The sequence below is a fragment of the Coregonus clupeaformis genome, chromosome 1 (genome assembly GCF_020615455.1).
Source record: "Coregonus clupeaformis isolate EN_2021a chromosome 1, ASM2061545v1, whole genome shotgun sequence".
Classification (NCBI taxonomy): Eukaryota; Metazoa; Chordata; class Actinopteri; order Salmoniformes; family Salmonidae; genus Coregonus; species Coregonus clupeaformis.
Window position 1 is genome coordinate 27,651,940 of NC_059192.1, and position 23,987 is coordinate 27,675,926.

At 43.0% G+C, this 23,987-nt stretch overlaps 2 protein-coding genes across 3 annotated transcripts in view; one reads left to right on the forward strand and one right to left on the reverse strand.

The window, feature by feature from the left end:
- Positions 1-2,466, forward strand: part of LOC121571963 (mitogen-activated protein kinase kinase kinase kinase 3) — a 71,114-nt gene extending 68,648 nt beyond the window's left edge. The window contains 1 exon segment of the mRNA XM_041883837.2: positions 935-2,466. Within this exon segment, the coding sequence (XP_041739771.2) occupies positions 935-1,022 (88 nt within the window). The 3' untranslated portion in view covers positions 1,023-2,466.
- A 999-nt stretch (positions 2,467-3,465) lies between these two features.
- LOC121571950 (rho guanine nucleotide exchange factor 33-like) lies at positions 3,466-23,747 on the reverse strand. 2 transcript variants are annotated; one of them, XM_041883763.1, is made up of 15 exons: positions 23,529-23,747; positions 22,527-22,570; positions 18,655-18,819; positions 17,422-17,543; positions 17,199-17,332; positions 16,385-16,507; positions 15,534-15,660; positions 14,500-14,632; positions 10,633-10,740; positions 10,054-10,146; positions 5,699-5,847; positions 5,270-5,365; positions 4,374-5,163; positions 3,971-4,107; positions 3,466-3,781 (listed from the first exon to the last, which is right to left on the reverse strand). In XM_041883763.1, the coding sequence occupies exons 2-15, from the start codon at positions 22,554-22,556 to the stop codon at positions 3,658-3,660; spliced, it is 2,331 nt and encodes a 776-aa protein (XP_041739697.1). In that variant the 5' UTR covers positions 22,557-22,570; positions 23,529-23,747; the 3' UTR covers positions 3,466-3,657. The 2 variants fall into 2 exon arrangements, with proteins under 2 accessions (XP_041739697.1, XP_041739690.1); XM_041883756.1 differs by having other exon boundaries at positions 5,663-5,847.
- Positions 23,748-23,987: the final 240 nt, after the last annotated feature.

Sequence of the window (23,987 nt, forward strand, 5' to 3'; positions counted from 1 at the left end):
CGAAATTGGGGAGAAAGAAATATAGATATTAATGCGAGTATACCACTGATTTGCCAGCTCATCCTCAATGAGGAAATAGCAAGCATTTTTTTAGTGTTTTTTTCCCCTCCAAGTTATGCTTCTGCAATATTAAAGCTGATCTACCCCCTAATAAAGAATACAAAAGTTATGCTTTGGTAACAAGTATAGGATTAGTATAGGATTATTCAACAACATTTTGTTGGGTATGAGTTAACAGAATATTAACTTTTAAAGTTAGATTTTCACTGGACAGTTACTTTAACACATCTCCCTCGATGTTGCCCCCTGCTGGATTACTCTGGTAACACCTCCTACTGGGAATAAACCTATGATCGAGGAAAGGGTACTCTGGTGGCCAGTGCATGGAAGTGTCAGGGTTTCTTTTTTTTATTTTATTTAGCCTTTATTAAACTAGGCAAGTCAGTTAAGAACAAATTCTTATTTTACAATGTCGGCCTACCCCGGCCAAACCCTCCACTAACCCGGACGACGCTGGGCCAATTGTGTGCCGCCCTATGGGACTCCAGATCACAGCCAGGGTAGGCGTGTGATATAGCCCGGGATCGAACCAGGGTCTGTAGTGACGCCTCTAGCACTGAGATGCAGTGCCTTAGACCGCTGCGCCACTCGGGAGCCCTAATTCATATTCATAGAGTTGGAATGGATGCTTGGCAAGCTTACTGTTTTCTTGGGTCAGTCAACTACTTTGTTTCAGCACTTTGACCTTCTTAACACATATGGAATTTGTCAATAGGCTTGAGTAGGCTATTGGTAGGATTTGGGATGGTGTCTGTTGGTGTGTGAAAATGTGTTTTCTGTTTGTGAGGCTTACATTCGTAATCCTCCTGGTCCCCTCTGGGACATATACTAGCACAGTGTGAGTCTGAACTGAACCTGGCCTTGTGTGTTTCAGAGTGGTGGTGTTGGAAAGCCGGCCGACAGACAACCCCACAGCAGCCAGCAACCTCTACATCCTGGCTGGACACGAGAACAGCTACTGATCACATCCTGGGATCACAAGTCACTACAGACAGACACTACTGCTTTAGCTTCCCAGAAGACTGATCCTTCGAGGGTCAGCGTCCAACTTGCCTCTTACTTCCTTTAACACCTTTATTTATTGTGGCATGTAACAAAGACCCGGATGACTTCTCTATGATTTCATTTTAAAACGAAGTGTTGCCATCACTGCATCTTAACCCACACCACACAAGTGCTTAATTGACCTCTATTTAATTGTAAATATAAATGTAGTATTTTTTCGCAGAAAGGGAACCTGGCTACTCCGGGGTTGTACACTAAAGACTGGTCATGTAGATACGTGTGCATAGGTGTTCTGTACCGGTATGGAGACTGTAAAGATTTAAAGGGGTGGTTCAGGGGGTCAGTCTGAGCACTAAAAAGGACTTCCTGTTCTCTGATCATTAAAAATGACTTCCTGTTCTCTGATCATGTGATGAGGGACAGGATTTTAACCCCTCTCTGAGGTTTGGCTAAGTCTGAGCAACAAGGAAGTACCACTTACTGGTAATGTCATTCTGCACGCATCGTCATCCCAAATGTGGGAACTCCCTTTATAGTTTGCTTTGAGAAATATCTAATGGGAGATCAACAGTTTAATTCTTAGCTTCCATTTGTAACTCTGAGATGAACATTTCAAACTGTTTTAATTGCAGGCTTACCTCCCAGCTTAGTTGTATGCTTTTTTTAATACTGTGGAATCACTGGTGTTAAAATTTGCACAAAAAGGTATTTGAAAAGAAATGTGATGTTGTATGTAACTGTGTATGTGCGTGTAAACTTTAAGTATACATACATATGTTCTCACAAGCTGTGACACAGGGGTTGCATTAGGATATGTATAATTATTATAGAACACTCACTGAACATTACTGAAATACTATAATGAGACCGTGGAGGGAGAAATGTCAAAGGTCAAACACTTAAACAGGCTCCAGCGGTACTGTTTTAATCACCACAGTTTCATCATGTAATTCTCAATGATAATATCGATCATATACACTATAGTCAAATGGAGAAAACAAAACATTCCTTACTGTAGGGCTCAGTGAAGATGTAAAAATAATATAAATGTTACATTTTTTTATGTAATGCCAAAATGTGTTCTCGATTTATGGCCAAAATTAGTACAGTGTCTCTACCTCGTGCAATGTTAGGAGAAAAAAAAAGAAACGAGTTGTGTAGAAGAAGAAAAATAAGTAAAAACACTACAGGATTCATGTTGGTTTTAATTTACACAGTAAAAATGTGTACAAACTAACTTCCTTTCTGCCGCATTACCATTTTCATATTGCAATGCACATTATATGTATATAGTGTAAAATAAAATCTGTTGGTTTTACATACTGTATAATTGCCTATATTTTGTTTCAAATGTGTAACAGATTTATGAAACAAGTTAACGCATTAAAAGAAGGAACTGGAGACTATTGTGTCTGTTTGTCGTAGAGAAATATTGATGGAAATGCAAAAGAAATGTTGAATATGTTTCGCATTGTATGGTTTGCAAGCTTGGTCAATAAGTGAAACATTTTTCAGAAGGAAGAACTGCTAGGCAGGCAATCTAATTTGTGTGATCGTTTTCAGACATTCTTGTTTGGTTATGATGTGGTATAACAAATATTGATTACAACGTAGACTTGTCTTGATTGTCACAATTTCATTTATTTACAAAAAATAATTCCACATTAAAAATGAACATTCTTCTATTTTGATTTGGGGGATCGAGATTTTTTCCAATGATCATCTTGATGGCATTTTTTTTTTTCTTTACCTACATTATTCCAGTTAATGAGTATACCGTATGCAAAATATATTTTCTCCAAGGATATTTAAGAGACTTCAAATTGGAAGCTATTACTAATTCAAAAATAAAGATACTAAACCTATACAGCATTTTTTCAGTAGTTAAATAAGAAATGAGTATGTCAATGTCTCTGTCAGTCTTCCAGCATGTTTTATATACATAAACAGATTGTATTGCACTGTGCACTGAGTGTACAAAACATTAGGAACACCTTAATATTGGGTGGCACCCCTTTTGCCCTCAAAACAGCCTTAATTTGTCGGGGCATGGACTCTACAAGGTGTTGAAAGCGTTCCACAGGGATGCTGGCCCATGTTGACTCCAATGCTTCCCACAGTGGATGTCCTTTGGATGGTGGACCATTCTTGATACATGGGAAACTGTTGAGCTTGAGAAACCCAGCAGCGTTACAGTTCTTGACACACTCAAACCGGTGCGACTACTACCATACCCCATTCAAAGGCACTTAAATCTTTTGTCTTGCCCATTCACCCTCAGAATGGCACACACACAATCCATGTCTCAATTGTCTCAAGGCTTAAAAATCCTTCTTTAACCTGTCTCCTCCCCTTCATCTACACTGATTGAAGTGGATTTAACAAGTGACATCAATAAGGGATCATAGCTTTCACCTGCTCAGTCTGTCATGGAAAGTGCAGGTGTTCCAAATGTTTTGTACACTCAGTACGTGCGTCTATATACCCTATAATTTCACTGAGAAGTGTGTGTGTGTGTGTTATCAAGGCACCTATTTGAAGCCTTTCTCAGAGCAATGTGTTTCTCTGCTGGTGACGCTCTAGTCACACTTTTCACACGGCAGTCCCACGTTCGATGCCTAGGTGGGCGACTCTTGGGGTCTTGCCTGCCTCCTGGTCACTGGAGTTCTGGCTTTCTGTCTTATCTTTGTCCTTGTCCTTGTCTCCTCCACCTGACCTAGAGGACACACCGTAATAATGAGGTTACTACACCGCTAATAGGCCGAAAAAACTTGATACAGCATTACTTGAGTAATTCCATCATGTGTTTGACAAACATTGTTTATTCTTAGCTACTTTAAATGAATGGTGTTGTAAAATGCTGCTGATAACTGACATTTTGGTCAGCAGATACAGCGTATTTTACTTTTTCTTGAAGAGCTTCTTGAAGGAACTACGGAAGCCTCCCTTCTCCTGTTTCCGGCTCCTCTCACTGAAGGGGGTGTGGTTATTCCCCTCAGCCTTCCATTTTGGCTCCTCCCCCCAGGGTGGGATCCCAGAGTCCTACGTAAAGGAGTAATATTTGTTGTAAAGACACCCAGAGGTCTATAACAATATCACACACATAGTACATACTAGTCACAAATAGCCCCCGAACTGAGACACACACACACACACCTCCCAGCAGTGCTTAGTAATCTCATATTTATTTATATGGCTGACCCACCCATTTCCCATCTAAAAATGAACAACCATCTTATGGCTTCTCATAAACTCAACCCCACTGCTTGTTAACTGTGGGCTCCATCCAGCCACTCCCTGATGCCCACCTTGTTGTTATGCAGCTCCTCGTCAGTGGATGCTATCTGTCTCTCTGGCTCTGCTCTGTGCTGCGGGGGGCTGATGGGGTTGTTGTTGCTGCTCTGGCCCTTGCTGCTGCGTGGGTGATATTTATTACTAGATTGCCTCTCCAGCTTGGCGTGTTGGTGGGCCCCTTGGCCCCTCAGGTGGTCAGACAGATGTCCAGGGCCACTGTCCCCACTCACAGTGCTGTCCAGCTGTAACCCGTTCAAGGACTTGCTCTTACGCTGAGCGGCCTGCAGGGGGCGGTGGTGGTGAGCTTGCATCATTCGGGCCTCGTCTGGCGACACGCATCCCCGGCCAGGCAGCTGCTTGTACCTGCTCCCCCGGCTGCCCCCGCTGTTGTAGACCTCACGGACAGCTTGGTGGCTCTTAGGGCAGCGCACAAAGGCGATGTCGATACTAGAGTCGGAGGAAGCGCTGGAGTAGTGGTCGAACATGGACACGTTGTGGAGAGACGAGTCCGCATCCTCATACAGCCCCTCCAAGCCTGGAGGGTCCCCAGAGAGAAAGAACTCCCCTTGGGCATCGGACAGGGCTGAGCCCGGGGGCAGCCGTTTGCCGGGCAGCTGCTCTGATGACCCCATCTCAGGGATACACTGCAGGCCTGGGGGTTTGAGGCGAGGGTTGGTGTCAGGGGAGAAAAATGGGATGGGGGAGTCGGAGTGATGGGCCTCGCTCTCCCAGTCCTGGAAGTGTCTAGACTGGATCTGCTCCAGGAGCCTCTGCTTGCTGCGTTTCACCTGGTTGGCATGCTCTCTGTAAGGCGAGAGGGGGAGACTGTCAGTGGGTCAGAGAGTTAGTGCATAAATAAATGCATTAATGACTAATATGACTGTCTGAGTGTAGTCAGAACATAACTCACAGTATTGCATTGCTGGTGGAGTAAGGGGAGCCCATCTCATTGGCTTGCATAATGTTACCACAGTCCACGTTTTTGAAGAACTGCTTCATAGTTGACCTGTAACAAGAACAAGATAGGAACTATATTTGTGCCGCGTTCACATGATAGTTGGAACTAGGAAACTCGACTTGCTAACTGGTTGTAGTTATACATGTGCCGCGTTCAACCAGTTAGCAAGTCAGACATTTCAGAGTTTCCTAGTTCCGACTAGCACATGAACGCGGCATAAGCCTCACAAAGAGTTCTTCTTTATTTGGTCATATTCACAGCAGAATGTCTGGAAAGTATATCATCACAGTTCATTGTCCTCAGACCAGTCCATCTGAATCCTGTTCCCCATCTGCACAATCTTACCAAAACACCAAATCTGAGCCTGGATCAGAAGCTGACCTCTTGAGCTCTTTGCGGTTGTGCAGGAGCAGCTCTTCGCTGTGCTGCAGTAGGTGGGCGTATTGGGTGGTGAAGGCTCTGAACTGCTGGATACACACCAGCAGCAGGTAGTAGTCAGGGTGCTCTGCATCCGTCTGCTTCAACAGGGTCTGAAACCAAACCAGGCCACACAGGAATGCTATGGACTTATCCCAGCTAGCGCATAATGTTCAGAGAACCATATGTTGGTGAGAGTGTGGTTATGGTTATTTTGCATACAACCTTCCCACAACTTTCTGGGAATAGTGCAGGATAGTAGCTTGGCTTTTGAACATTCTCAGCACATTTTTAAGAAACTTGACAAAAAAATAATATTTTCTTGGTATTTAATTACTTTAACAGAATGTTTCCTAAAAGTTCAAACATGGTTACATTTAATTGAATTTCTGGTCATTTTCTTGGAACATTCTCCAACTGGTTTGATATTCGTAATGTTCTCAAATAGTTCCGCAAATGTTAAGAAACAATGTTCTTCTGTAGGAATTTCAGTACTTCCACAGAACATTCCACACAAGTTCCCATGTGGTTCTATTTAATGTCATATTTTTACTACATTCTGGGAATGTTCTATAAAATGGTGTAACTTAAGCAATGTTCTCAGAACATTCAGAGAATGTATGGTTCTCTTTAATGTCAGTTCTTGGTAATATTCTGGGAATGTACAAAACAAATGGAATTCTACATATTAACATCAATTAGCTCTAAATTCCGTTCTCAGAGCATGAAGAAAATGTTCCATCAAAAACACAAGAAAACTTTAGTAATGTAAGGAAAACATTCTAAGAATGTTATTTAAAAACATATACATTCTGTTCTAAGAACATGAAGAAAACTTTCCATAAAAAACAAACATTTTACATTTCATTCTCAGGGTCAAGAAAACTCTCTCTATCCTCTATCTTGTTAGGTGTGTTCAGGTGTGTTGGCCACACCCACTAATTTTGCCAAACCTGATGAGTGCTTGTTTCCTTTGAAATGGGGTTTGGTTGAATACCAAAAAAAATTAAACATGGCATGCTAGCTCCATCCTGGTGGCGCAGTGAACTAATTCCAGGGATAGAGAACAGAAGATCATAGGTTTGAATCTTTCTGATGCCATGTCAAAATCAGTGGTGTAAAGTACTTAAGTAAAAATACTATAAAGTACCACTTAAGTAGTTTTGTGAGGTATCTGTACTTTACTTTAATATTAATATTTTTGACTACTTTTACTTCACTACATTCCTAAAGAAAATAATGTACTTTCTACTCCATACATTTCCCTGACACCCAAAAGTACTTGTTACATTTTGAATGCTTAGCGGAACATGAAATTGGTCCAATTCATGCACTTACAGTGAGGGAAAAAAGTATTTGATCCCCTGCTGATTTTGTACGTTTGCCCACTGACAAAGACATGATCAGTCTATAATTTTAATGGTAGGTTTATTTGAACAGTGAGAGACAGAATAACAACAAAAAAATCCAGAAAAACGCATGTCAAAAATGTTATAAATTATTTTGCATTTTAATGAGGGAAATAAGTATTTGACCCCTCTGCAAAACATGACTTTGTACTTGGTGGCAAAACCCTTGTTGGCAATCACAGAGGTTAGACGTTTCTTGTAGTTGGCCACCAGGTTTGCACACATCTCAGGAGGGATTTTGTCCCACTCTTTGCAGATCTTCTCCAAGTCATTAAGGTTTCGAGGCTGACGTTTGGCAACTCGAACCTTCAGCTCCCTCCACAGATTTTCTATGTGATTAAGGTCTAGAGACTGGCTAGGCCACTCCAGGACCTTAATGTGCTTCTTCTTGAGCCACTCCTTTGTTGCCTTGGCCGTGTGTTTTGGGTCATTGTTACATTTACATTTTAGTCATTTAGCAGACGCTCTTATCCAGAGCGACTTACAGTTAGTGAATACATATAAAAAAAATATATACTGGCCCCCTGTGGGAATCGAACCCACAACCCTGGCGTTGCAAACGCCATGCTCTATCAACAGAGCTACATCCCTGCCGGCCATTCCCTCCCCTACCCTTGGCCAATTGTGCGCCGCCCATGAGTCTCCCGGTCGCGGCCGGCTGCGACAGAGCCTGGATTCGAACCAGGATCTCTAGTGGCACAGTTAGCACTGCAAAGCAGTGCCTTAGACCACTGCGCCACTCAGGAGACATTGTCATGCTGGAATACCCATCCACCACCCATTTTCAATGCCCTGGCTGAGGGAAGGAGGTTCTCACCCAAGATTTGACGGTACATGGCCCCGTCCATCGTCCCTTTGATGCGGTGAAGTTGTCCTGTCCCCTTAGCAGAAAAACACCCCCAAAGCATAATGTTTCCACCTCCATGTTTGACGGTGGGGATGGTGTTCTTGGGGTCATAGGCAGCATTCCTCCTCCTCCAAACACGGCGAGTTGAGTTGATGCCAAATAGCTCGATTTTGGTCTCATCTGACCACAACACTTTCACCCAGTTCTCCTCTGAATCATTCAGATATTCATTGGCAAACTTCAGACGGGCCTGTACATGTGCTTTCTTGAGCAGGAGGACCTTGCGGGCGCTGCAGGATTTCAGTCCTTCACGGCGTAGTGTGTTACCAATTGTTTTCTTGGTGACTATGGTCCCAGCTGCCTTGAGATCATTGACAAGATCCTCCCGTGTAGTTCTGGGCTGATTCCTCACCGTTCTCATGATCATTGCAACTCCACGAGGTGAGATCTTGCATGGAGCCCCAGGCCAAGGGAGATTGACAGTTATTTTGTGTTTCTTCCATTTGCGAATAATCGCACCAACTGTTGTCACCTTCTCACCAAGCTGCTTGGCGATGGTCTTGTAGCCCATTCCAGCCTTGTGTAGGTCTACAATCTTGTCCCTGACATCCTTGGAGAGCTCTTTGGTCTTGGCCTTGGTGGAGAGTTTGGAATCTGATTTTGATTGCTTCTGTGGACAGGTGTCTTTTATACAGGTAACAAGCTGAGATTAGGAGCACTCCCTTTAAGAGTGTGCTCCTAATCTCAGCTCGTTACCTGTATAAAAGACACCTGGGAGCCAGAAATCTTTCTGATTGAGAGGGGGTCAAATACTTATTTCCCTCATTAAAATGCAAATAAATGTATAACAGTTTTGACATGCGTTTTTCTGGATTTTGTTGTTGTTATTCTGTCTCTCACTGTTCAAATAAACCTACCATTAAAATTATAGACTGATCATTTCTTTGTCAGTGGGCAAACGTACAAAATCAGCAGGGGATCAAATACTTTTTTCCCTCACTGTATCAAGAGAACATCGCTGGTCATTCCTACTGCCTCTGATCTGACGGACTCACTAAACACACATGCTTTGTTTGTAAATTATGCCTGAGTGTGCCTCTGGCTATCTGTAAATAAAAATATATAACAAATAAAATGGTGCCATCTGGTTTGCTTAATATAAGGAATTTGAAATGATTTATACTTTTACTTTTGATACTTAAGTATATTTTAGCAATTACATTTGCTTTTGTTACTGAAGTACATTTAAAACCAAATACTTTTAGACTTACTCAAGTAGTATTTTACTGGGTGACTTTTACTTGAGTCATTTTCTATTAAGGTATCTTTATTTTTACTCAAGTATGACAATTGGGTACTTTTTCCACCACTGGTCACAATAACAAAATAACTGTTTGTATGATTAACGCCTACGCAAATTAATTTCCATGTGTCCTATTGTATCTGTGCTTGGAGTTCAAAAGAGTTAACCCAAAATAAGCTAGCAGTGTTATTAAAAGCCTTATTGATACATTCAGTGAAAGTTGTAAGTTATTCAAAAACCTTCAAATAACCTTTAAATTTAGTTATGTTAAGTGTTAAGAAAACCACAACAAAACTTTCACAACATTTCGAGAATTTTCTCAGAATGTTAATTAATTACCTTCAAATAACCTATAATTTCCATTTCTCAGTGTTAATAAAACCTCAAATTTCAGGGAACCAGAGTGAAACGTTCTCAGAACCTCCCTGCAACCTAAAAATGTACATTCCCAGAACAGGCTAAATGTTCACTTCTGTTCTCAGAATGTTAAAAAGAACGTTCAGTTTTACCGGTCAGGAAAGTATGGCTTTGTTCTACAACCAATATGAAAAAACATACCTTCCCACAACTTCCAACGAACCAAATGTGCTAGCTGGGATGTGAACCTGCCACTAACCTTAACAGTTTATACAGTCACCACCACTCTGATTTGAGATAAGATACTATGATGGTGAAGGCTCTCTTTTCTAAATACCTATGTTGTGTTGGTGGTGTACTGTATGTATCAGATGTGAGTGTCATGGAGGGGAGGGAGCCTGACCTGCAGCAGCTGAAGGTACACAGGGATCCTTTGTACTGGCTGGAGAAGCAGAGTGTAGAGAGAGGGGCGTGTCTCGTCCCCGATGATGTCACCCTGGAACATCAGACAGTCAATCAGAGAAGAGACAGTCAGTTGACACAAGTCTCCACAGAAATCATGTGAAATCAATTGTACAAAATGTTTATCGAGTAATAAAGACTTGGGATAAGATGTCATAAAAAAAACTAAGTCATAATAAACTTCACTCAGGTCTACTTATCATGTGCTCTTTGTTAATCGAAATGTCAATAAAGAGAATTACTAAACGATAACTGTCAATAGTAACAGGATTTCCTGAAATAACCCTTTCTTTTTGGATAACTGCACTACTGTGAATAATTCTCTGTGGGTAGCTCTATGCAGTGAATGGGGAGGTAGGGGTGCTGAGGATGCTACAGCACCCCCTGATAAAAAAAACGAGTTCTTTATTACTCCTGTATGAGCGGAGTAACCCAACCCAAAACACCCCCAACTCATAAAATCTTCCCATGGCCATGATTGCGGTCAACACTGCCTGGTTGGTCAGCGTTCTTAGTTTACCTCAAAAAGGCCGGCTGCTTTTAGTGAGGTGGTGGTCAACATGCTGACCACAGACAGACATTCAGGCAGCTCCTTCAGATATGACACGTAGAAGTCCAGGAAATCACTCTGTAGAAGACAGACAAGGTGGAGAATTAGAGACAGAGACAGACAGACAGACAGACAGACAGACAGACAGACACAGTCAGTCAGTCATTGAAACTCAGTAGATAGGGTCATAGTCTAGAATCTAGACAGACAGAGAAATTATCTGGAACATAGACAGAGACTAAATCTATCCTCTCTCCCCAATCCCCACGCCTCTCCTAAGTGTCAGATGTGGTCTTTGTGATTCATTTTAAGGACTCCACATGTGATGGTGTAATTGGTGAGGAGAGGCACTGCCTCACAGCGGAGCGGGCCCGGTTCCACGAGGGGAGAAAAAGGGGCTTAGCCCCATTAGTTGAAACTTGTGCCCCCCTATATAAAAATAGCAAAAAAGTTCAAATCATTAAATGACAGGTTGGCGCAAAATCTGTATCTCCGCTGCGCTGTGTCAGCACAATGGACAGAGTGTGTGTAGGGGGGCTATGGAAAACCAATGGGTGGTTAGGTATGACTCCTTTGGGTTTCCATAGAAAGCGTGAAAAAACACTTCTCATCTGTGGTAGGCTAAGTGAATAACGTGATGTGCCTCTGCCTGTAATATTTGATTTATAAGGGCGGGTTAAAGTTTACAGTTGAAGCTGCTTCACTTAACTCTGCCTCACGCCCCACCATAACAGAGTTTAGTTAGCTTCTTAGCTAGCTGTAAAAAGTGTTAGTGTTATTAGCCATAGCCTATTTAGCTAGCTCGAACCAGCTAATCTGTCACTGCCATGATGGATATCAGAAATTGGCTTTGCCAAAGTACCCAAACAAAGGAGAAGGAGAACAATGAGCAGCAGCAGAAGCATCAAACCATCAAGGCCGCCGCCAAGTTCAACAGCGATGATGCTGCCGAGCTCCAGCTAGCTCCGTGTGCAGAGCCTACCCACCCTTCCACAAGCGCCGCCAGGACAATAGCTACACAGCCCCCCTCCACCTCTGACTGTTCCTGACGATCTTGGAACAGAGGAGCCAGCCCAGGTTAGCCTAGAATCCTACACTAGCCGCAGGTTTTCTGTCCAAAAACGTTAATTTAATAGCAACTGGTTCATAGGAAAGGGAAAGGAGATACAACTGAATGAATTCAATCTAAATGTGTATTTAACCCAACCCCTCTGAATCAGAGAGGTGCGGGGGGCTGCCTTAATCGTCATCAGCCGCCAGGGGAGCAGTTGTTGTTGGGGGTTAAAGGGATTTCATCATCTCCAGCATGACCCCAACATCAATATATGTGAAAATTGTGTGTTTCTGTGTTTTGTAGTAAAAATATAGTGGAAGATAAGTGTTTCCAATGACATCATTGGTGTGCATCGTGTGATTTTAACCAATTATGAGTAGGCATTGCCTACTAATTGGTTGATGATGTCATTGGAAACATTTATCTTCCTCTATCTTTTTTACTACAAAACATAGAAACACACAGCAGAACTGCAGATTTCTCCACCCTGCCAGCTCAGGGATTTGAACCAGCAACCTTTTGGTTACTGACCCAACAATCTTGACCGCTAGGCTACCTGCAAGGGCTTGAATACTCGATTACTGCAGAATTCATTATAATTCCAATGCAAGAACCCAAATGACGCCCCTGGGTATAGCTACATATCATTTTACATTTACATTTTAGTCATTTAGCAGACGCTCTTATCCAGAGCGACTTACAGGAGCAATTAGGGTTAAGTGCCTTGCTCAATGGCACATTTATGTCATTTAGCAGACGCTCTTATCCAGAGCGACTACAAATTGGTGCATTCACCCTATAGCCAGTGGGATAACCACTTTACAATTATACTATTTTATTTTATTTATTTATTTTTTGGGGGGGTAGAAGGATTACTTTATCCTATCCCAGGTGTTCCTTAAAGAGGTGGGATTTCAAATGTCTCCGGAAGGTGGTGAGTGACTCCGCTGTCCTGGCGTCGTGAGGGAGCTTGTTCCACCATTGGGGTGCCAGAGCAGCGAACAGCTTTGACTGGGCTGAGCGGGAACTATGCTTCCGCAGAGGAAGGGGAGCCAGCAGGCCAGAGGTGGATGAACGCAATGCCCTCGCCTGGGTGTAGGGACTGATCAGAGCCTGAAGGTACGGAAGGGCCGTTCCCCTCACTGCTCCATAGGCAAGCACCATGGTCTTGTAACGGATGCGAGCTTCAACTGGAAGCCAGTGGAGTGTGCGGAGGAGGGGGGTGACGTGAGTATGTTCATCACAGAAATAGATACATTCTATTATGATTTTTTTGGTAGCCTATTGGTTTTCATGGTTGTAAATGGAACTCTATGTATTGGAAACATGTTTATGGTAGGCTATTATTGCTTAATTGATTACTTGGGTCGAATTTGAATTACAGAAGTGTATTGTGCCATATCACAATGTGTTGCTGAACTCCATGTTTGAAGCGGGCCTATAGGCCTATTTGTTTGGCAAGACAGCTGTGCATGGCTGCATCTCACTGTAGTAGACTGTAGGCTATGTTTTGGTTATTTGGATCTCCATTCACCTTTTGTTTACTGCGTTTGTTTACTGTTAATGTAACTAGCCTAAATATAGATTGTGTCATGCCTTCATTGATCTGATATTTTGTTACTAGGCCTACTTGGTACCGCTGTTTTGTTCTGTTTGCATTAATTCATTCGCAGTTGTGTCGGTATTCTAAGCCAAACTGCTATTCAGTATTTTTGAAAGCATGCATAAATAACTAGGCTACTACTTTCAGCATTTAGTTTGCATTATTTTGGTAAGACAGCTGTGTGTACGGCTGCATTCACATATGCTGTTTGTAATAGGTGAACTACCTTATCTATCTTTTAGCCTAAATGCATTAGCAAAACGTCCTTGCTTTAGTGCAGGGGTGTCAAACTCATTTCACATTTCACGGAGGGCCGAGTGTCTGCAGGTTTTTATTTTTTTCATTTCAATTATTTTTTTCATTTCAATTAAGACCTAGACAACCAGGTGAGGGGAGTTCCTTACTAATTAGTGACCTTAGTTCATCAATCAAGTACAAGGGATGGAGTGAAAACCCGCAGACGCTCGGCCTTCCATGGAATGAGTTTGACATTAGTGCTGTAGTGTGTAAGGCATTGTCCATTGTGCTGATACAGCGGAGAGGAGTTAGGCTACAGATTACGGGTCAACCTGCCACTTCAAAAGCACTCAATCAATATTCTCGGAGTCTCAGCATTTGAACCTTATGTTTAGTGTGGTATAGTGTGATATAAGCAGAATTCAATATAATTCCAATGCAAGAACCCCTCAAAATTGTGCCCCCTCACTGATTTCAATTCCCCACCTTTGTCACTGTATCCTAGATCCGGGTCTGAGTCACAGCCTTCCCCCTGGACAGTCTCCTCTGGGGCCCCTAACTGCTAACCCCACCAATCAATTAAATTCCCTCTTTCAATCAGTCCCACCCACTTAAACACACATTGGTCCTAATACAATAAGCACATAATAGGCTGGATACTGTATGTGAGGGGTTATGTAGTTACATTTTACATTTTTAGTCATTTAGCAGACGCTCTTATCCAGAGCGACTTACAGTTAGTGAGTGCATACATTTTCATACTGGCCCCCCGTGGGAAATGAACCCACAACCCTGGCGTTGCAAGCGCCATGCTCTACCAGCCTGTGACACCATCACTAGAGTAGAGCCCTGAGTTTCTCTAGGTCAGTTTACGTGGACAGGGAAAACTCAAGGCCCCTTTCCATGACTTCATGGGGAATTTGTGCCTGTGAAAAATGAAAACCTCTTTGCTGGTGAGCCTCATGAATACATCTCCCATGATGCCCTGCCACTGGCACTTGAGCACCCTCTCCTGCAGGGTGTGGAGCAGCTCCAGGTGTTGCTGGATGAGGAAACGTAGAGAGCTGGGGAATGGCCTGGAGAGAGACAGAGGAGATCGATGTAAAACACATCACACCACATTACACTGCGAGGAGAGAGGTACAGAACAGAGGAACAGACTAGGGAGCAGTTTAAAGAGAGGAGGCAATCATTTTTATGGTAACGGACAGAATGGTGAGAAGGAGAGGGGGGAGGGCAGGGGCCACCGGGAAGGCAATGCATTGAGGTGGGAATAATATTGAGAAAACAAACAGATAAATCAGAGAGTGAAAATGTACACTGTACAGGTGGTGGTGGTGATGAGGGTGGTGGTGGTGGTGGTGGGTGATTAAAGGCTCAAACAGAAATGTGAAAAGATGGAGACTGGATGGATGAAAGAGAGAGGAAAATAGATGCGGATACTACAGAAAGAGACAAAGGAGACGACAGAGTTGAAATTATGGAATTGGAAGATGCATTTAAACATTATGGTGTTAGTAGACAGAATACTGAGGTAAATGGACCAATGACAGTTTTTGTTATAATAGTGGAAGGAGTCTAGTAATAGTAATTGCAGTGTAAGTAACAGTCATGGCATGCTGATAGTAATAGAAAGTTTCGCAGCATTATTTTGTATTTTGCAGCAGTAATTTATCTTTCGTTGTTTATGAACCAAACCTAAGGGTTCTACCAAGGTCAATGTTGAGAGCAACTGTTATAATTACATCTGCTTCCATGAGTCATAGTGCACTATTAAACCCTAACCCTGAACCCTAAAGCACTGGCCCATTGTGACAAATTTATGAACCTCATTTAATTGGCTCCTACGAAGTTTATACTTATGTAATAGTGGTCCGGTGGCTCTGTTGCTGTGAACTATAACAAAACAGTTCAGCCACAGTGCGGCGACTACATCTCATATAAATGTGTAAATAATACCCGTCAGTGGTACAGTACCGTTTGGCTTTGGTGTGGAGGGCCTCTGAGCTGTTGAAGGTGATGTTGGCTTTCAGCAGGAGAGACAGGTAGGACACATACACCCTCTCTGACTCCAACAGCTCTAGGGCAGCCACCTGCCTCTTACCTGACACACACATACACAAAGTGAAAAGAAGCAACACACTGACTTATATACTGTGGTTCTGTTGGCTGGTATTCTCTGACTACCAGAAGGGCCCAACATAGGCTATTATTCGTATATAAAGCACTTCTCAAGAAACTCCCATACTACCTCACCTCACTTCTAAACTTGAAATTGAGTAACTATAAGACTCGCTTTCAAGACAGGTTGGTACTAGAGGGTCCACGGGTCTCCTCTGAGTTAGGGAAGACAGCTTTCAGTCCCTATGCCCCTCCGTCCTGGAATGACCTACAGGGCACTCTAAAACTTGATTCTTTGGACCCAAAATGTGAATTTAGGGCTCTGATAAAAAATGTGACCAATAAAAACCGCACTTGTTTTGATTGATTTTAGATATTTGTTGCAACTTTTTTTTTTTTACTGCCCTTTTGAATGTAATGTAATTTTTTTGAAATGTTGTAACTGTAATTTTGTAGTGATCATGCTTGAATTGTTGCTCATATTGTTTGAACTGTTGTTCTCAGGGCACCATTGGAAATGAGACGCTGGTCTCAATGAGTTCCCCTAATTAAATAAATGTGAATCAAATAAATATGCTTTTTACACAGCTGTGACCCATTAAATGGGAATTAGTCTATTGACTACAAAATAATTTAATGTAGGGCTCTGTAATGTAACAAGGGAATAAGTCACTTATGTGTGTAACGTCAGCGGTGATGTCACTCACTGTTTTCTGGGGCGCTCTGTGCATCCGTGTCGTCCCGGCTCTCTTTCCATTCTCTCCACACTGGAGACTTAGACTGACCCCTCTGGGGCTGGCCACTGGCTGCCTCCTGCTCTGAGTTAGAGGCTGCACCACACACAGTACACACACAGGGAGAAAACACAAGCATTTGTCAATGCGATTCACTGTCTCTGATTGATTTCATGTGCTATAAACATCCCTATACAGCTGCCAGGTATTTGCATCAGCTAAGGCAATTACGTTCAATGGCTTTCATGAACAGATCTTTACCTACTGGGCACACACTGGTTGAAGCAACGTTTTACCACGTCATTTCAATGAAATTACGTTGAACCAACGTGGAATAAACGTTGAATTGACGTCTGTGCCCAATGGGTAAGAACCAGCTAGTCAGTACATCAATGACACACATACAGGATCTTCTATGAGTGGACATTGTCTGTCCCTCAGAGGCATAACTAGTCTCCTGAGTGGCGCAGTGGTCTAAGGCAATGCATCGCAGTGCTAGCTGTGCCACTAGAGATCCTGGTTCGAATCCAGGCTCTGTCGCAGCCGGCCGCGACCGGGAGACTCATGGGCAGCGCACAATTGGCCTAGCGTTGTCCAGGGTGGGGGAGGGAATGGCCTGCAGGGATGTAGCTCAGTTGATAGAGCATGGCGTTTGCAACGCCAGGGTTGTGGGTTCGGGGGACCAGTATGAAAAAATGAATAAATAATGTATTCACTAACTGTAAGTCGCTCTGGATAAGAGCGTCTGCTAAATGACTAAAATGTACATGTAAATGTAATAACTCACTCTGTGTCGAGGCTATGCTCCTGTGTGGAGAGCTGCTGGGCAGGCTGGCAAAGTAATGCTGGATGACGTTGAGCTCTGTCTGGTTGGAGAGACGCGCATGGCCCTCCCCAGGGCAGTCCCCTTTGGAGCTTTTTCTGACAAAACCAAGGGGAATGGTGAGTTCATTTCAGGAAATGAAAGTGTGTGTGAATGTTTGTGCATGCAATGTGTGTGTGTCACACACCTCTGTTGAACGGGCCGGATCTCTCTGCCGGTCTCTGATTGGAGGAGCTCCAGGCCTTTCTGTAGCTCTTTCTGTCTGCTGCTAACCTCTTTGATCTGGGTTAGAGCACTGCTCAGGTCCTCCTGAACACAACCAGGGCATACACTCAGTGGCCAGCTTATTAGGTAAATCACCCCGTTCATGAAAATTGTTTCTATCCTACAGACAGTGAGTCACATGACTTTGGCTTGCCATATAAAGCAGGCAGACAGGCATCGAGGCATTCAGTTACTGTTCAATTGAACGTTAGGGCAAAACGAGTGACCTAAGCAACTTTGAGCGTGGTATGATTGTTGGCGCCAGGCGCGTCTGTTCCAGTATCTCAGAAACGGCCGGCCTCCTGGGCTTTTCACGCACGACACTATCTAGGGTTTACAGAGAATGGTGCGACAAACATCCAGTCAGCGGCAGTCCTGTGAGCGAAAACAGCTCGTTGATGAGAGGTTGAAGGAGAATGGCAAGAATTGTGCAAGCTAACAGGCGGGCCACAAACAGGCAAATAACGGCGCAGTACAACAGTGGTGTGCAGTACAGCATCTTGGAATGCACAACTCGTCAATTGTTGTCGTGGATGGGCTATTGCAGCAGACGACAACACCGGGTTCCTCTCCTATCAGCTAAAAACAAGAAGAAGTGGCTTCAGTGAGCACGCGATCACCAACACTGGATAATTGAGGAGTGGAAATACATTGCCTGGTCCGACGAATCTCAGTTCCTGTTGCGTCATGCTGATGGCAGAGTCAGGATTTGGCGTAAGCCGCATGAGTCCATGGCCCCATCCTGCCTGGTGTCAACGGTACAGGCTGGTGGTGTAATTGTGTGGGGAATAATTTCCTGGCACACGTTAGGTCCCTTGATACCAATTGATCAACGTTTCCATGCCCCTAAGAATTCAGGCTGTTCTGGAGTCAAATGGGGGTCCGATCCGGTACTAAATGGTACCTAATAAACTGGCCGCTGAGTGTATAGCACAATCACATCACTACGATATCTAGCTACATTCACAATACATGTATCAGATAGCTACATACTGTAATACTATTTTTTGTGTTAAGCATCCTGCTTGAATTGCTATAGAATGTTACTGGTTTTACTGTAGTCCACTTCTATGGTATGAGCAGAATGACAAACAGGCAAATATTTGTCTATCAGATATCAGTGAGGTTCCATTAGGTCATGTGGGACGTGAGGTACCTTAAATGTGTTGAGGTAGTTCCTGATTCCCATGATCCTGTCATCCAGGTCTCTCTGGTGTGTCTGAGCCCTCTCTTCCAGACTGCTGTTTCTCTGCTGCAGCGCAGCCACGTCCTGTAACACCCCCTGCAGCCCCGTATGCAGCTCCGCCATCAAGGACTGCAGCTGGAGGACCAGGTCAGAGGTTGGGGGTCAGAATGTAACAACCATTACTACAGTGATATGATTGTTTGTGACATTACTAATCGCTCCAGAATGTCCAGAACATACAGTGGGGGAAAAAAGTATTTAGTCAGCCACCAATTGTGCAAGTTCTCCCACTTAAAAAGATGAGAGAGGCCTGTAATTTTCATCATAGGTACACGTCAACTATGACAAACAAATTGAGAATTTTTTTTCCAGAAAATCACATTGTAGGATTTTTTATGAATTTATTTGCAAATTATGGTGGAAAATAAGTATTTGGTCACCTACAAAAAAGCAAGATTTCTGGCTCTCACAGGCCTGTAACTTCTTCTTTAAGAGGCTCCTCTGTCCTCCACTCGTTACCTGTATTAATGGCACCTGTTTGAACTTGTTATCAGTATAAAAGACACCTTTCCACAACCTCAAACAGTCACACTCCAAACTCCACTATGGCCAAGACCAAAGAGCTGTCAAAGGACACCAGAAACAAAATTGTAGACCTGCACCAGGCTGGGAAGACTGCATCTGCAATAGGTAAGCAGCTTGGTTTGAAGAAATCAACTGTGGGAGCAATTATTAGGAAATGGAAGACATACAAGACCACTGATAATCTCCCTCGATCTGGGGCTCCACGCAAGATCTCACCCCGTGGGGTCAAAATGATCACAAGAACGGTGAGCAAAAATCCCAGAACCACACGGGGGGACCTAGTGAATGACCTGCAGAGAGCTGGGACCAAAGTAACAAAGCCTACCATCAGTAACACACTACGCCGCCAGGGACTCAAATCCTGCAGTGCAAGACGTGTCCCACTGCTTAAGCCAGTACATGTCCAGGCCCGTCTGAAGTTTGCTAGAGTGCATTTGGATGATCCAGAAGAGGATTGGGAGAATGTCATATGGTCAGATGAAACCAAAATATAACTTTTTGGTAAAAACTCAACTCGTCGTGTTTGGAGGACAAAGAATGCTGAGTTGCATCCAAAGAACACCATATCTACTGTGAAGCATGGGGGTGGAAACATCATGCTTTGGGGCTGTTTTTCTGCAAAGGGACCAGGACGACTGATCCGTGTAAAGGAAAGAATGAATGGGGCCATGTATCGTGAGATTTTGAGTGAAAACCTCCTTCCATCAGCAAGGGCATTGAAGATGAAACGTGGCTGGGTCTTTCAGCATGACAATGATCCCAAACACACCGCCCGGGCAACGAAGGAGTGGCTTCGTAAGAAGCATTTCAAGGTCCTGGAGTGGCCTAGCCAGTCTCCAGATCTCAACCCCATAGAAAATCTTTGGAGGGAGTTGAAAGTCCGTGTTGCCCAGCGACAGCCCCAAAACATCACTGCTCTAGAGGAGATCTGCATGGAGGAATGGGCCAAAATACCAGCAACAGTGTGTGAAAACCTTGTGAAGACTTACAGAAAACGTTTGACCTGTGTCGTTGCCAACAAAGGGTATATAACAAAGTATTGAGAAACTTTTGTTATTGACCAAATACTTATTTTCCACCATAATTTGCAAATAAATTCATTAAAAATCCTACAATTTGATTTTCTGGAGAAAAAAAATCTAATTTTGGCTGTCATAGTTGACGTGTACCTATGATGAAAATTACAGGCCTCTCTCATCTTTTTAAGTGGGAGAACTTGCACAATTGGTGGCTGACTAAATACTTTTTTTCCCCACTGTAACTATGAAATGCTACATTGGTTCTGTATGTGGGGGTGAATAGATTACTTGGAATAATGTGCAGCTGTTTTAACAATAGTAATAATAATTTGGTAGGTGTCCTATTTCACACATGTACAGTGGGGGAAAAAAGTATTTAGTTTTATTTATGCTTCACAGTAGGTATGGTGTTCTTTGGATGCAACTCGGCATTCTTTGTCCTCCAAACACGACGAGTTGAGTTTTTACCAAAAAGTTATATTTTGGTTTCATCTGACCATATGACATTCTCCCAATCCTCTTCTGGATCATCCAAATGCACTCTAGCAAACTTCAGACGGGCCTGGACATGTACTGGCTTAAGCAGGGGGACACGTCTGGCACTGCAGGATTTGAGTCCCTGGTGGTGTAGTGTGTTACTGATGGTAGGCTTTGTTACTTTGGTCCCAGCTCTCTGCAGGTCATTCAGTAGGTCCCCCCGTGTGGTTCTGGGATTTTTGCTCACCATTCTTGTGATCATTTTGACCCCACGGGGTGAGATCTTGCGTGGAGCCCCAGATCGAGGGAGATTATCAGTGGTCTTGTATGTCTTCCATTTCCTAATAATTGCTCCCACAGTTGATTTCTTCAAACCAAGCTGCTTACCTATTGCAGATTCAGTCTTCCCAGCCTGGTGCAGGTCTACAATGTTGTTTCTGGTGTCCTTTGACATCTCTTTGGTCTTGGCCATAGTGGAGTTTGGAGTGTGACTGTTTGAGGTTGTGGACAGGTGTCTTTTATACTGATAACAAGTTCAAACAGGTGCCATTAATACAGGTAACGAGTGGAGGACAGAGGAGCCTCTTAAAGAAGAAGTTACAGGTCTGTGAGAGCCAGAAATCTTGCTTGTTTGTAGGTGACCAAATACTTATTTTCCACCATAATTTGCAAATAAATTCATTACAAATCCTACAATGTGATTTTCTGGAAAAAAAATTCTCAATTTGTCTGTCATAGTTTACGTGTACCTATGATGAAAGTTACAGGCCTCTCTCATCTTTTTAAGTGGGAGAACTTGCACAATTGGTGGCTGACTAAATACTTTTTTTCCCCACTGTACAAGTGTATTAATAGGCATGCGTGAATTGGAAATTTTTGCATATCCCACTCTCCCTGAGACACCCTCGGAGAGTGGGGTCATGGCCAGGGTCTGAAATGATCAACAGTAACCCTGGAGCAATTAGGGTTAAGTGCCTTGCTCAAGGGCACATTGACAGATTTTTTTTCCTTGTCGGCTCAGGGATTAGAACTAGCAACCTTTCGGTTACTGGCCCAACGTTCTAGAGGGTTCTCCTATGGGAACAGCCCAAAAAGCCTTTTTTCTAAGTGTATCAGAGGTCAGCTAGGTCACAGGGTTTGTTTCCTACAACGCTCTCCACTGAGTCACATTATCCTCGTTATCTTATTCATTGTTGTCGTTTGGAGAGTGTCCCAATTTTTTCCCTCCTTTAGTGTAGCGGCCGTTCTTAGGATGTTGGGTTATTGAATTTAGTCAGCAGAGATAAGTGAATCAGCTCATGTGAACAGACAGGGATTCAAGCTGCTGCGAGCCCTTATCATCTTCTCTTCACTCCTCCACTCTGTGGTTACAGTCATGTGAAAGCCATCAGGCTGCAGATTCATTAGGGCAGCTGCCATTCTCTACAGATGTACAGATCTAATCTCTGCGTTACTGTGCAATACCTTGCCTCTGCTCACTACTTTAGAGTACATAACAGTACATACACAACACATACCATACAGCAGTGCAACATCTGTGTATTATATTTTACTTTACAGCTGTCCGGTACTGTTACAATATTTGACATATCTGTAGCATTTTGTTAGAACATACTGTATACTAGTCCATTGATATGCATTTACATACAATAAGATTAGAGACAAGCCGTAGCCAAGGCTATTTCCGTTTCTCTGGCAGTGTACATACTGTACATAGGCAGCGGTGTCTCTTGGAAAGGGACTGTCTATAGAGCTGGTTACCTGAGCAATCTCTAGGTTGGCCTCCTCCATTTCCTGGTCTTGTTCTAGAAGTCAAGGCCATCAGTTAATTACACATCTATATGGATTTACAGTAGCTCCCTGTCACTCACACATCACTATGGAGATAATCCTCAGTTACTCAGACACAGCTCCCAATTATACACAAACCATTCTTTGGAGATACAGAACAAAATAGACTATGATAAAGACAAATCATATAGTCATGTGGGATGTCCAACACAACGTCTTACTATGCAGCCTATGCACAGTAAATAATGTAAGAGTAAACCCTTATAACTTACCCAAACACTGAAATTCTACATGTAATGGTAAGGTAGACAAGGCTTATGTGTCATCAAACAATCAAACAGTTGTACCATAATGGAAATACCCTACTGTACTGAGTCTGTTTCTGTTCAAATGCCAAATGTCCAAACTGCGAGCACCATTGTAAAGGTCATTTTAAATGTCTGCTTATCATACATTATGCATTTGAGCTTGTGTTGGAATTACATATTCTGAACAGGAATACTTTATAGCAACGTTCTTGAAAGAAGAATACTGTAAAAGAAAATTCAAGACAACCAATTTGAACCAAATTTGAAGTCTTCCAATGGTTGTATCATACATAGGAGTTTTTCCACTTAACCAGTTCATAAGAGATTGAACAGTCAGATAGTCATGTCATGCTGAAGAGCATTGAATGAGAAGTTCAAGCACACTAACTTTGTTTCAATATCTTTCCCAGAACTGTCCATCAACAACAGGTTTCATCAAAAGTGTAAATTTGTCCATGTAACCAGTTTAAAAGACATACAACTATCACTGTTACTCACAGCACACCTAAGCTATTCAACAGCAACAACATTTTTTTTTTTTACTGTAGCATCTATAAACCATGTGACTACCAACAAATCTGAAAAACACAAAACCATCAACCAAAAACCATGTTGGTGAGACCTGTAGTCTGGGTGACATCTTGATTATAGAACCAGAATTTACCTTCCGTCTTGCTGTTTTCCAAGGTTCCTGTGCCCACCTACCTAGTCCACAAACAGGGTTGTGTAGTTTTAGCGTTCAAGGAACTCCTCTGTTCTGTCCTCCTGTGAAAACTGTCCTGCGATCTCTCGCTCTAAACCATGTGAGTCTGATGATCCTCTACACAAAAAGGGCCTTTGTGTACAGTAAGTGGAATGATGGTGGGAGAAGCCAGACAGAGAGAGAGAGAGAGAGAGATGGAAGAGAGGGATAGAGCTTGTGGGCTTTTGACACTCCTTCATGAGGAGACAATTGGACAGCTGATTCGATTTCCCCGTGACAGGAATGCCCAATTTCGTTGGAAAGATAATAAAACAGAGCTGTGACACAGGTTTTGGTCTGCTCAGGAGGGTGACATGCAAAAGGTAGTCAGGATATGGCGCTATTTTAGTCATTGTACATTTTCTCTGTGATTCCATACCG

Bases quoted from the DNA above. Each gene is read 5' to 3' on its own strand.
- LOC121571950 (XM_041883756.1), bottom strand. From the start codon at position 22,556: ATGGAGGAGGCCAACCTAGAGATTGCTCAG. The intron at 14,633-15,533 runs GTACTGTACCAC...GTCTCTCTCCAG, and splicing joins CTCCACACCAAAGCCAAACG to GCCATTCCCCAGCTCTCTAC. The intron at 5,848-10,053 runs GTCAGGCTCCCT...GTTTGGTTTCAG, and splicing joins TGTACCTTCAGCTGCTGCAG to ACCCTGTTGAAGCAGACGGA.